The sequence below is a fragment of the Ceratotherium simum genome, chromosome 7, assembly GCF_057802395.1.
Source record: "Ceratotherium simum simum isolate JZ-2026a chromosome 7, ASM5780239v1, whole genome shotgun sequence".
Lineage (NCBI taxonomy): Eukaryota > Metazoa > Chordata > Mammalia > Perissodactyla > Rhinocerotidae > Ceratotherium > Ceratotherium simum.
This window is the reverse complement of record NC_141906.1, coordinates 59,337,881-59,350,906: the sequence shown is the minus strand read 5'-3', so window position 1 is coordinate 59,350,906 and position 13,026 is coordinate 59,337,881. Positions and strand designations below refer to the sequence as shown.

Genomic DNA, 13,026 nt, shown 5'->3' with positions numbered 1-13,026 from the left:
TTCCCATTCTAAGAAATGGACAAGGAAACCACAGGCAGCTTAATGTTTCCTTGATCAGCTGTCTAGCAGTAGCCAAACTGGGCTTCATAGGAAGTCACAAAGAAAAAGCTGGATCTTATTCTTTCATTAAAGCACCACCAGGCCTCAAGATTAGTTAAATAAAAGAAGTCTCTCAGACATGACACACTCTGATTTACACCTGGTTACTCTGAATGATGGTACGATTTCTATTCAGCACCAGATCTTTGACATTCTACCCACTCACATATTTGCACATTCAGAAGCTGTATGAGCACAAAACTATTAAAATGAAATCCACTATACGTTACAGTAGAATGACATGTAATTTATTCATATAACCGACAGTTAGGCAGTACCGAAAATTCACTTAAATAAGCAAGTGATTACACAAATGTCTAATAATACTAAAATTGATAGTCAGAAGGTATAAAATACCATGGGTGTGAAATGCCATGGCAAATACTATTCAACAGACTACAATCATAATTCCAAACTAAATCATGGTTTTTAAAATGATCTTTAGCAGTTTTGGAATGATTTGATATTTTTCCCCCTTCCAAGCAATTTACTTCTACCGATACAAGACAAAGTCGTTATTTTCAAGAAATATTGCAGAATGACATAGGTTAGGTTTCTCTATTGTAACACATTTGCTTGCAAATTGTTTTTTAACATTGCCTCTTGTCACAGAAAACAAACCAGTCAGCACTCAGTTCCCCAAGCCTGGATGCTTGGATCAGAAGAGCAGGTGTGTAGAGCCAGGGTGTAACTCTGAGTTCAGCAAGAGACAGGCAGTGAAAAACCTTTTGTAACTTTTAAAGTATGCATACTTCTTGTCTAAGGCTCCAAGCATCACAAACGTACTTAAGGATCCAAGCCAGTGAAATTATGGAAATAAAATAATTTGATATCCAGATGACTAAGACAGAATTGCAACCGGGGGTAAGTTACAATATAATTCTGCGGTACTTCAAACAAAAACAGCACCTACCTAGATTTGCTTCTTGTAAGTCTCATTACATTTTCACGAAGTGCGGCTATGTTTGCAGGAATGGTTTGGCTTATCATGTGTCTGTCTGTCTGTATTATTTTAAAGTCATACTTTATTAGAACGAGGTCCAAGCATGAATCTGGCTTGAAAAGCTAGCAGCAGTAGTCAAGAAACATATCAATAAATTAAAAGGCTTTCACAGCAAAAGATTCAGCTAAATCTCTGACATACAAAATACAGCTGGAGAAATACAATTCTTCAATGTTGAATTATGAGGGGGAGGAAAACAATCTAAAAAAATAGAAAACTCTCTCCATACCTGGGTGTCAAGGCAAGATGTAACACTGCATAATGCCACAATATGACAGTCACTGGATGACAGATACTCCAGAAATAGTGGTATCTGGGGATCTGGTAATTATGACCAAGAGATGAAAATACTGTACCAAAAGGCATGCATACAATTACTGTGCATTCGGTGTGTGAGCTGGGACCTAAGCAGAGATCTAACATGACAATGAGGCAGTCTTCCGGGGTATCCACTAAAACCAGCGTGGGTGACTACATGTTGATTAAACCTTCCGAGGCAGCAAAGTGTGGGCACAGCGCCATGTCTGGGTTCTGCAGCTGTTTTATGATCCTCTTGCGGAATTTCTCCCGCACACGATTAAATTCCATTATGTCCATGGGGTCCTCTTCAATCCAAAATTTATGAAACTCGTGCATCAAATAGCCTGTTAGGGATCAGAAAGTGATAAGAACACTGGAGGAAAAAAAAAGTCCTTAATCACATTCAAAATCATCCTGAATCCTGAAAATGATGTGAGACCAAATAATAGCAAGCATGGAGCTCAAAGAAGAGATCAAAATACAGCAAATACTACTGTTAAAAATTATTCTTTAAAACCAGTGCAGTAGAAGCTACCAATCTGCAAGATTTTTTCAGTTGGTCCTAGAATTATTCTCTTTTCTCAAGCAGGAAGAAAAATCAGTTCTGCCGTCTCTTGAATACGAATTACATCTGGAACATATTCTGAAAGGCTGGCAGTGACTACTTCATCCTCCTCCTCCTAATTAAATTAACATAATGGTCTGATTTTTCAAAATTATTCCACTCAGCCTTTTTTTCCCCTTGATATTTGATTTGAGTAAAGTTTTAAATTACCCTGACAAATCAAACAAATGCATTCTGACAATCTATTATGAGACAATAAAAATTGTAAATCAACCCTGAAAAACACAGAATGGTCATTAAACTACATGAAATTGTTAATAAGACTTCCTTGCTCTGAAGCATAATTTCATATTCAAATACTTTTGTGTTTCAAAAATGTCATCTATAAATGATCCGGATTGGGAAAATTTTGGGAATAAATGTTAAATATCTGATATGAGAACCTGTCCATTGGTTTTTGTTTCCTCCACTGTGTCCCCTCCCTCCACCACATTTAGAATTGAAATGTGAATAGCTTTTTCAAAAGACAATAAAAGACAAAATAAATTGTATGTAGTAAACCAATTGCAAGTTCAAATGTCTCTATATATATTAGGGAAAAAGTATTTAAGGAAATAAACCTAGCTAAAAGAAAGAATACCAAACGTTACACTAGCTTTTCTTTGTTTTAACAGTAGAAGGCAACAGAAAACAGGAGTAAGGAGTCTGGAGCCAGAAACCTGGTTTGAATCCCACCCACATCCTTCACCTTCATGGGGAAGGAGTGAGCAGCAGAGATGACAGGAGGCGTGGGAAGAGAATTTTGGGACAAACATACTCAATCCTAATAGTAAGAAAAAATCAACAGCTTTTGTTTTTCTGGTAACTAGCTACTTATGGGGAAACTTGCAACATAGTTCCATAAACAGATTTTTAAAAATCTTTATTCATATCTCACTACAATACAAAATTAGAAGTGACCTTCCCTCCCACTCCCAACACACACTGCCAGAGGCTGGTCCACGTCCACAAACTCACCTCTGATTACTCATTTCATTACATTGTTAAGTATGCCTGTACGTCTTTAAGTATTTGGTCTCTCTACAAGTGCAGGAGGAAGGGTAGTAAGGAAAGAGAGAATTTATTTTACATTCTTTGGGGCGTTGACTCCATTCCATTTCTTTTAGGACTGGACTGTCTTTGGACCCTCCGCACACATATTAACTGATGTGACTGCTTTTAACATCCCTGACAGGGACAAACACCAACCCTCACCCAAATAGCCTCTGGGCTACAAAAGCCAGGGCCCACTACCACTGTCATGGGAATCTGACCACATCAGAGAAGCCCCAGATCAGAGGTATCATCGACCCCAGGAGCCATCCCATCCGTGTCTACTCTGTCCAATGCTTGGATTCCCCAAGGTGGCATCCAGACTTGAACTCTTCTGGTAAACAACACTGACATCAGCCTGTTCCCGGATGAAGAACCTGATTCTTAAAAGGTTCTTCATCACACTGAGCCCAAATCTGATTGCCCTATATTTCTTGGAACAAATTCAATTCTCCCCCAACTCAAATATTTGAAGTTCCCCTTATGCTCTGGGCGTCTCTCTTTTCTAGGCTAAGCATCCCTATTTCTCCTCACCATTTCTCACATGCCATGACTTGGAGCTGTTTATTATCCTTGTTGTTTCAGTGAACACTAACAGAAACTTGTTTCCTCTAATCTCAGTATCTTATTCAAGCAAAAGAATTCAATCACCCATCCATCTCAGTGACTGGGTAAACTCCTAAGGTATCCAAAGAATGGTAGAGGGAACTCGTTAAAAACACAGTCCCTCCCAGATTCAACCAGACATCGCAGTTTAGTAAGATGAATCTTACATCACTAAAGATCCAATGGTCTAGAAGATGCCCTTTATTTTTTTTTCCTTTTTTTTTTTTTTTTTGTGAGGAAGATCAGCCTTGAGCTAACATCCACGCCAATCCTCCTCTTTTTTTTGCTGAGGAGGACTGGCCCTGGGCTAACATCTGTGCCTATCTTCCTCCACTTTATATGGCACGCCACCACAGTGTGGCCTGACAAGCAGTGCATCGGTGGGCACCCGGGATCCGAACCGGGCCGCCAGCTGCAGAGCGCGCGCACTTAACCACTATGCCACGGGGCTGGCCCCGTTTTTTTCTTTGAAGGTGAGGAAGATTGGCCCAGAGCTAACATCTGTTGCCAATCCTCCTCTTTTTGCCTGAGGAAGATTGTCGCTGAGCTAACATCTGTGCCAATCTTTCTCTATTTTGTATGTGGGACACCGCCACAGGATGGCTTGATGAGTGGCATGTAACTCTGCACCCAGGATCCGAACCCACGAACCTCAGGCCGCTGAAGTGGATCGTGCGAACTTATCCACCACGCCACTGGGCTGGCCCCAAGATGCCCTCTTTTTAAGTTCCCTTGGATTCTTTCTAAATATTATAATTTTTATAGTTGTAAATGAAATCTATGATCATTTATAATTTCTTATTCCCCTGCTACATAAAATACACACATAATTTTCCTGACTTGGCCTCTGAGCTCAAATAAGCAACACCTGAGCTGTTTGTATATACAGTCAGGTTTCCAATTCTATGAATTAAAATCATCCATGATGAATTAAAAGCATCTCATTAGTATTTCATGAACAATAAAGTCTTTACTCCTATTGATGGTAATAAACAGGCACTATGAAAATATCATCTTTTAATGAAGAATTCACTTTTCCACAATGTACATAAAAATATTCACTCTTCTACAACGTGCAGGTATATTGGAAACTCGCTCTAAAGGTGATCTAGTGTAGCACAGAGTTTTAGAAGAATGCAGATCCATTAGGTTTCCCCATTTTTCTACCTCACATGCAATTACAGAAAAACATTTTGAAAGGTTTAAAAGACAGGCTAGGATAAGAGTAGAGGTAGGGGTGGCTCATAAGCTAAAACCATTCTCAGGATCCTTCCTCTTAAGGCTACAAAAGTCAAGCTATAAAGCTTGCAGACTGACTCCCTGGGACTCTCTTTCTTTATCCCATCAGGAAAATAATTAGAGACTGTATAACATGATTTTAATCAAAATGCAGAAATGGTGGCTTGGCTTCCAGGGTACATATTATAATCATAAAGCTCCACTCATTTATATACCATTACAGAGTGTTCAAAAATCCATTTGGTCAATTGGTCAGTTGGTCCATTTGCCAATTAACAATATTTAACAGATACAAGAGAAAGGTAGAGTTCCTACGCTCCCCAGTTCTTGGTCTCTCAGAGACAGGGACCCAGGTAGACAATTTCAGATGATGATTTGTTAGCTAAGGAAGCCAACAAAATGGCATGGAAAGTAGAGGGAGGAAACAGAGGCCAGGCTACTGCTTACAGTCTCTCATTTAATTCTTACAACAGCTTTGTGGAGTAGGTAACGCAGATATATCTTCATTTTAAAGATGAGGACAACGGGCTTAGAAAAGATACTTGAATGGTCTACAATTACACAGTCATAGCTCGAAGCTGGACGCCAGGACCTGAAATCAGCTGACTTTCCATCACACCAGCTGCTTGTTCCAGTGTATTCTCTTCCTCGGGTTCTTCCTACTGAATAGTTCCCTCTTTTGAAGGTCAAAGAAAAGATAATTCTTTTTCCTCTTCTGGCCATTGTACTTTCCTTCTGCTCACTACACCTAACCTTACTTCATTTCAATGGAGCTATATGTTCAGTGGAGCTTTAGATTGAATGCAATTTTTGTAGCATTCTGTCAAGTCAGAATGATAGAGCTATTATATGCTTATATTCTTTCACCTAGATTAAATACATGCTTTGAATACTAATTTGGCTTTCCAACCCAAGCCTGCAGCGTATTTATTGTTGCTTGAATGTGTCTTGGTTTTGCTTCACTGCATTCAGTTAGTAGACAGCAGAGACATATGCAAGGACACAGGTTATTGCAAGAATATTACAGAGAAGTGCAGAACTGATCATGTCCGATGGAGGAACATGAATTCAGGGCACAGTTTGCTTCCTCTAGAGAGGCCTGCATCCCTCTGCCTACACCCCAATCCATAGTGGGATTGTTGCTCTTTCTACAACCTGGTGTGGGTCTTGGGAAATAAGTAATCCTATTGCATGCCTACTCACCTAGGTTAAGTTTTTCCAGAGAAACTAAACTCCCTTTTCCACCACAAAGGACATCATCCAATATTTTAGCCTCCCATCCATTCATCCATCCATCCAGCTAGCCATCCAGCCATCCCTCCATCCAGCCAACAAATAGTTACTGAGCACCTACTCTGTATCAGGGTCTCTGCTGAGGTTACGGCAGTGGACAGAACAAACATTCTTGCCCTTAAATGTCAATTCCTGTGATTCTAACTTTGATTCTCTCCTGCAAGAGCTCCCCCACTGTGTGGCTCTGTTCTCTCCTCAATGCTGATGAATTCCAAATCTGACCTTACAACTCTTCAGAGCTCCAGAGCCTTACATTAGAGTGTCCACTATTCAGCTCTGTGTGGATTTCCCAAAAGGAACTCACGCCCTATACGCCTAAAACTAAACTCATTCTATTTTCCCTCTGAACTGCTTCCCTGGGTTCCCTAGGGAGCATCGTAAATATAGAATAGGGTAAGTAGAAGGGGGAGAAAACAGAGAAAAGGGTCTTATTTATCTACATGTTTATACTCTTGCAAACGGCTGACAAAGCTCTTCAAGATATGCACTCCCCCATCCCCATCCCTGCTCTTACTACTGTCATCTCTGGTCACGCACCCCATCCCTCCCCAAACCCTGTGCTCTGTTCCTTGAATCCACCATGCTCTTTGTCTTGTGGTCTTTGCCCGTGCCATTCCATCTGGCTGGACCACTCGGCCACCATTGCTTTATTTCCCCCTACTCATCCTTCAGGTCTCATGGAAAGTGGCATTTGCTTGGGGAAGCTTTCCCTGACTCCCCGACTGAGTGAGCTATGCCAGCTATAGGCCTTTTCAATTTTTAAAAACAGTATCTTTACTTCCTCAATCACAAAATTCTTCCCACCACCTTTTAATTATTTGTTTAGATGTCTGTCTTCTTCAGCACAGAATCTTATCTGTACTAAAACCTCAGTAATAGTTGTTGGAAATGATCAGAATTGTTACAAGAGTAAATATAATCATCTAGCTGTCGAAGTGGGAGCTGAAATCACATATGTAAGGGAATTCCACTTTCTGTTAACAAGTAATAAGGTGTATATGCTTTAAAGTTTGCTCTTTATTTTTATCTAAGTTATACATGAACATAGTTTAGAGTCAAATAGTTTAACAAGTCTTGTCACAAAAAACAAAAAAAACAGCAGCACCTCCTGCCCTAATTCCTGCTTCCCTAAAGCAACATTTCAACTCTTTCAGTTGATTCTTTTGGTTATTGACTTCCATAGCTCTAACATACTTTCCATTGCTTGGTTTTTTTGACTTTCCTTTACAGAAGATAAAGATTTAGCTCTCTTTTACCTATTCCAACCACATTATCACCCATTTTCTAAAAATTTTCCTTACCTAGTATTAGTAACTGCCCTCTTTGTTTATTTGTTTCGTTTCCACTTACTTAATTTAACCCTAAACTATCCCCTAAGTATGCCAGTGTCCTCTCAATGTGTTCAAACATGGTAGATATTCCATAAATTTCATATTCTTCAAAGAGTCCCTCCCAGAGCCTTCTGACCTGCTAAAATCTGGGTTTAATACTCTCAGCCTATTTCATAGATATCATCTTGGGCTTTCCCATCACCTTCATCTTGAAGATTCTCTTTAATTCTCTCCTTTTAGGATAGATTTCCTGTTTTCTGGACCCCATTTATTCCTTTAACATTACTATCTTATTTTGTGGAAACATATCCTTTGGGAGCTTCCAGATAAAGGTACAAGGAGGTAAAATATTTAAGACCTTGCACTTTAAAAAAATGTCTTTATTCTACACCTACACTTAATTGGAAGTTAGACTGGGTATAGAATTCTAAATTGGAAATAATATTCCCTTAGATTTTTAAAAACATTCTCTTAAATTTTAAAGACATTATTCCACTGTCTTCTAGAATACAATGTTGCTGTTGAGAAGTCCAATGTCATCTTGACTCCCAATTCTTTGTGTGGCAGCTTTGGAAGTTTGTAGAATCATCTCTTTTCAGTGTCATAAATTTTCACAATGATATGGACCTTGGTGTGAATCTATTTTAATCTATTATGGTGGTGCTTACTAGTTTAAATATGAAAAGTCATCCTTTAGTTCTGAACATTTTTCTTAATTTATTTCCTTGATTCCCTCCCCTTAGTTTCACTGTTCTTTTTCTGGGACTCCTATTATTCAGATACAAGACTTCCTAGAATGGTCCTTTAATCTCTCAACTTTTATTTTCTATTTTTCATTTTAACTTTCTTTTTGTCCTACTTTCTGGAGGACTTTTCAGCTTTATCTTATACTCCTTCTTGGAGATTTCTTTTCTGCTGATTTTTAATTTCTAAGAGCACACTTTTGTTCTCTCAGTGCTCTTTCTATAGCACCTTGTTCTTGTTTCATAGTTGCAATTTCTTATCTCTTTGGGGATATTAATGATACATATTTTTGAAGTTTTCTTTTCCCTGAGTAGTTTCTATTTCCTTCTAGTGGCTTTATTTCTGCTCAATTTGTACTTTCTTTCATGCTTGAGGCTTTCCTTGTTCTTGTTATCTAGTGCTTCTTAAGAAATTATTCTAAAATCCAGTGGCTCAAAACAATCATTTTAATATACTCATGAATTCAGAAACAGCATAGGAGGGATGGTTCCATAATGTCTGGAGTCTCAACTGGGAAAAGCTGAAGGTTGGGGGTGACTTGACAGCTGGTGGTAGGAATCATTTGGAGGCATCTTCACTCACATGTTTGGTGGTAGATGCTGGGTATTCATTGGGACCTCGTCTGGAGCTGTCAGTCAGATCACCTACATATGGCTGCTGCATGTTTCCTGGACTTCCTCACAACATGGAGGAATTGGATCGCTTACATGGTAGCTCACGCCTCCAAAGGCAGCTCAGTCCCAGAGAACCCAGATTCCCAGAGTCCCAGCTCAGCCCAGATTCAACAGGCCAGAGGGACAAATAAATCTTACCTCTTAGTGGGAGAAGTGTCAAAAAATTTGAGGACGTGTGTTTAACCATCACACTCAGACATCTGATAATCCTTAGTTGTTTGTGAATATTTTTGACTAAATAAAAAGCCAGTTGGACGAAAAGCTGATTGGAAGCGCTGAGCACATAGGTAGGGCTTGTTGACTGAGAGCATGACTATAGAGTGATGTGGCTGGGCTGTTTCACTGGGGAGCCCTAGAGGTCAGCATCTTTAGCTCTTTTCCCTTGGTCTGCTCAGATTCTCCAGAGAAGGCCCTGTCAATCTCTTGACTGGCTGCCAAAGTTATAGGAACTGGGTAGGAGAAGGAGCCTGGGTGTCTCAGTCTTCATCAACACTTTTGGTATGGGTTGCCACCAACTGTACCCCAGAGATCCTTTATTTTTCCCTCTCTGGAGAATAATCCACTAGCCTCTTCTGGGGAGGAGGAAGCACAGAAGCTGTCTCCTGGGGAAGGGGATTTGGGTCTCTAAGAGTTTCTTAACATACTTTCAAGCCACTTGGCTGTTTTTAGTCCTGCTCACCCCTATTTCCAGAGATACCTAATGCTGCTAATTCCCAAACCTTCTGGGTAGTCCTATAGAATAAATCAGGTTGCTTCTTACCTTTTCACACTACCTGTTTGGGATCTGCTCTCTCAGGACCACTAAAATCAGTTACCACCTAATTTGTTTCCCTGCTTTCAAAATGAGGTTTTTCTTGCCTTGTTTCTGATTTTTCCTGTCCTTGTGGATTTACGCTTTCTTAGAGTAACCTTTTATATTAACTTCAGTGAAGTTCACAAGGGAGCATAACGCATGCATTCTATAACCAGAAGTTCTGATTTATCAGATATAAAAGAAGACAAAACTCTAGATAATGTAATCATTATTAATTTAGGAGTTTAGATAAAATAAATTGCTGTTAACTTATGACTTTATCACATTTTAAAAATGAACTGGGGAACAGTACTCCCCTGTGGTGAATTTGGGGTGAAACAACTGTGTCTTAACCATACTCAGAAAAAGTGGCAGAACTGTTTAGCAAATTAATAGCAGAAAAAAGTGGAAAGAAGCATAATGAGAAGGAAAATTTTGAAATTTTCTTGCTAAGAAAGCCTAGGTATAAGTGCAGTAAGCACAGTTTAAGTGACATTTTTCCTTTAAATTGCCTACGTTGCTTGACAACTTGGTAGACTAGCTTTCCATGTTCCTCCAAACCAGTTTACGTCCGGCCTGCAAGGACATAATGACATACAGCTAGACTTTAGGATTCTGCCTCTAAGAATAGCAGAGAATAGCATCCCAGGGCTCTACAATACCATCTCAGTCTTTATCTTCTGAAACCCGAAGCCCCAAAGGATACCCCTCAGGCAAGGACAATATAAGGCTCTGGTTCAGGGTCACCAATACCTCCCTCTACTAGCATCTACTCTTAGAGGGTAGCAGTAGTAGCGTTAGTAGCAAAAGTAATACCAGTGACAACTCCACCACCATCAATACCATCCAGTAAACCAACACCTCCTCTTTCTAATGTTCACTGAGCACTAACTATGGGGCTGGCTTATAAAAACTTTTTATCCATCATCTCATTTTATCTTCATAGCAGCTCTATAAGGAAAGGACTAATTTTATAGATAAGATAACTGACACAGAGAGAGGTTAGTAAACAGAGTTGGGAGTCACCTCAGGCTGTCTTCAGAGCCTGCACTCTTGAGTGCTATGCCATGCTAGATCAAAGGGAGAGGGACACCCATGAAGTCTTTAAGTCAGACCGGAAGTTGACACATTGGCTATTATGCAAGGGCTGGGAAAGAGAAAAATTCACAATGCCTGAAAAGATAAGTGTAGGTTTTTGAATGAGAAAAACAACAAAAAATCAAAACCAAAGAAGGAAGTTCAAAGGCCCCAAAGCAGGCAAATCACAAGGATCTCTCAGCTTCGACCCTAGTCTAGAGTGTTCTATAGAAACTTACATTGACAATTAAGCAAGAGGACACTTACAGAATGTTTGTTGGAAGTGAGACAATGTTGGAGCTTCTGGGGCGATGTTGTAGAAATGAGTTTTTAGAGCTCCACTCACCAGTAGATTATACGCCAGATCAGTTATATTGATGCCCACAATCGCAAATGAGTACCTGTAAAGTGTAAACCACAAAACCAACTGAGTGTCACATATGGGAAATAAGCATTTAAAAATACAATAATCTGATTTTTAAATGACTATTAAATTATTAGAATGGCAGGTTGCCCTTCCCTCTCTACCTTACCAAACCCCAAATTTTGTAATATACCAGAAAATTTCAATGATACGTTCCAGAGAATTGAGAGTTCATTCGCTTTGACTTGGTAATTCCCTTTCCAAACATATAAGAGAAAAAAATCAGAAATTGACAAAGCTTTATATGCAAGGATATTCATTATAGCATTATTTATAATGGCAAAGACATGGAAACTATTCAAATATTCTACAAAAGATGATGAGTGAAATAAATTATGGTAATCTCGTATAACATATTATAGCCCATAAAAACTATATTGCTAAAGACTATTTAAGCAGGATATAAAACATTATGTATAGAACAAGCCAAGTTTTATTATATACACACAAATGTGCCCAAAAAAAGGGCTAGAATGAAAGACTACAAAATACTAATATTTGTATGTTAGAGTAATAAGATTGAGGTGACTTTTTTGTTTACTTTCCTATATTTTCTAAATTTTCTATGATAAATCATATATTACTTTTAAGATGAGGAAAAATTTAAATAAGTATCAACACTGTGGGTACATTTTCTAGTCCGTTTTCTATATGTGCATCAAAAATGAAATGGAACTGAGTTCTTAAGTCCTCTCTGGTAACATAAATCCGGCATATTAAAAAAAAACTTCTCTGTTCAGAAATATTTTTGGATGAAATAGGGCACTATAAAAAAAACTTCTAAAGTAAATTTTTATCTAATAGCCAGATACTTGAGGGAAATCCTTGAAAGAAAATTACTAAATACACTTCTAAAGGATGATTTCTGAAAATCATTTCCATATAGTCATTATTTTCTAAACTTTGTTCATTGGTCACAGGCAAGGTAGTATCATATAATCATACAGATAAATCCAAAAACATATAAAAAAATAGTTTTAAAAATTCAATTGGGGGGCCGGCCCGGGGGCGTAGCGGTTAAGTGTCCGTGCTCCACTTCGATGGCCCGGGGTTCACAGGTTCGGATCCCAGGCGCGGACATACGCACCGCTTATCAAGCCATGCTGTGGCAGGCGTCCCACATATAAAGTAGAGGAAGATGGGCACGGATGTTAACCCAGGGCCAATATTCCTCAGCAAAAAGAGGAGGATTGGCAACGGCTGTTAGCTCAGGGCTAATCTTCCTAACCAAAAAAAAAGAAAAAAAATCAGCTGGATTATATATTTCCATTAGGACAAGTGGATCTTCATCCTTGTCATCTTTCACAGTGCTCTGATGACATTTTTGCTCTGTTTCTGGTTCAGACTGACAGCCTTCATGTATGAAATCCCTCACTCACCCAATTGCTTTATCCATCCTTTTCTTCTCCCATTCTGCTTTGCTGAATTTGCTGAATGAATGAATGAATAAATAAGTAAACAAATAAGATTTAATCGCTAATTGGTACTTGTTCTCTTTTAATGTTTATGTTAAAACAGTTGATTGGATGCAGAGATCTGTAACTTTGTTATCAAAACTAAGCAATTTAAATGTTATCAATGAAAAAGCTACAATACAATTTATATGGGGCTCATAAATGAAATTATTTAAAGCCATGCTCCTTATCCTCTATTCACTTTAGTACAGTAGTGGGAGACAGCCCTAAAGGCCAACATTAAAATACTCTTTTACACTATCATTAATTATCAAACACAACACTTCCTCCATGAAACCTTGCCTGGAATCTCCTCTACCTCGATGCTACCT

The 13,026-nt window shown here is 38.8% G+C and overlaps 1 protein-coding gene across 1 annotated transcript in view; it reads right to left on the bottom strand.

The window, feature by feature from the left end:
* Nucleotides 1-331: 331 nt before the first annotated feature.
* ELMOD1 (ELMO domain containing 1) overlaps nucleotides 332-13,026 on the bottom strand; it is a 65,624-nt gene continuing 52,929 nt past the window's right edge. The window contains exons 10-12 of the mRNA XM_087433652.1: nucleotides 12,620-12,670; nucleotides 11,084-11,217; nucleotides 332-1,746 (exon numbers count right to left, since the gene is read on the bottom strand). Of these exons, the coding sequence (XP_087289778.1) occupies nucleotides 1,574-1,746; nucleotides 11,084-11,217; nucleotides 12,620-12,670 (358 nt within the window). The 3' untranslated portion in view covers nucleotides 332-1,573. The remainder of the gene's footprint in view (nucleotides 1,747-11,083; nucleotides 11,218-12,619; nucleotides 12,671-13,026) is intronic.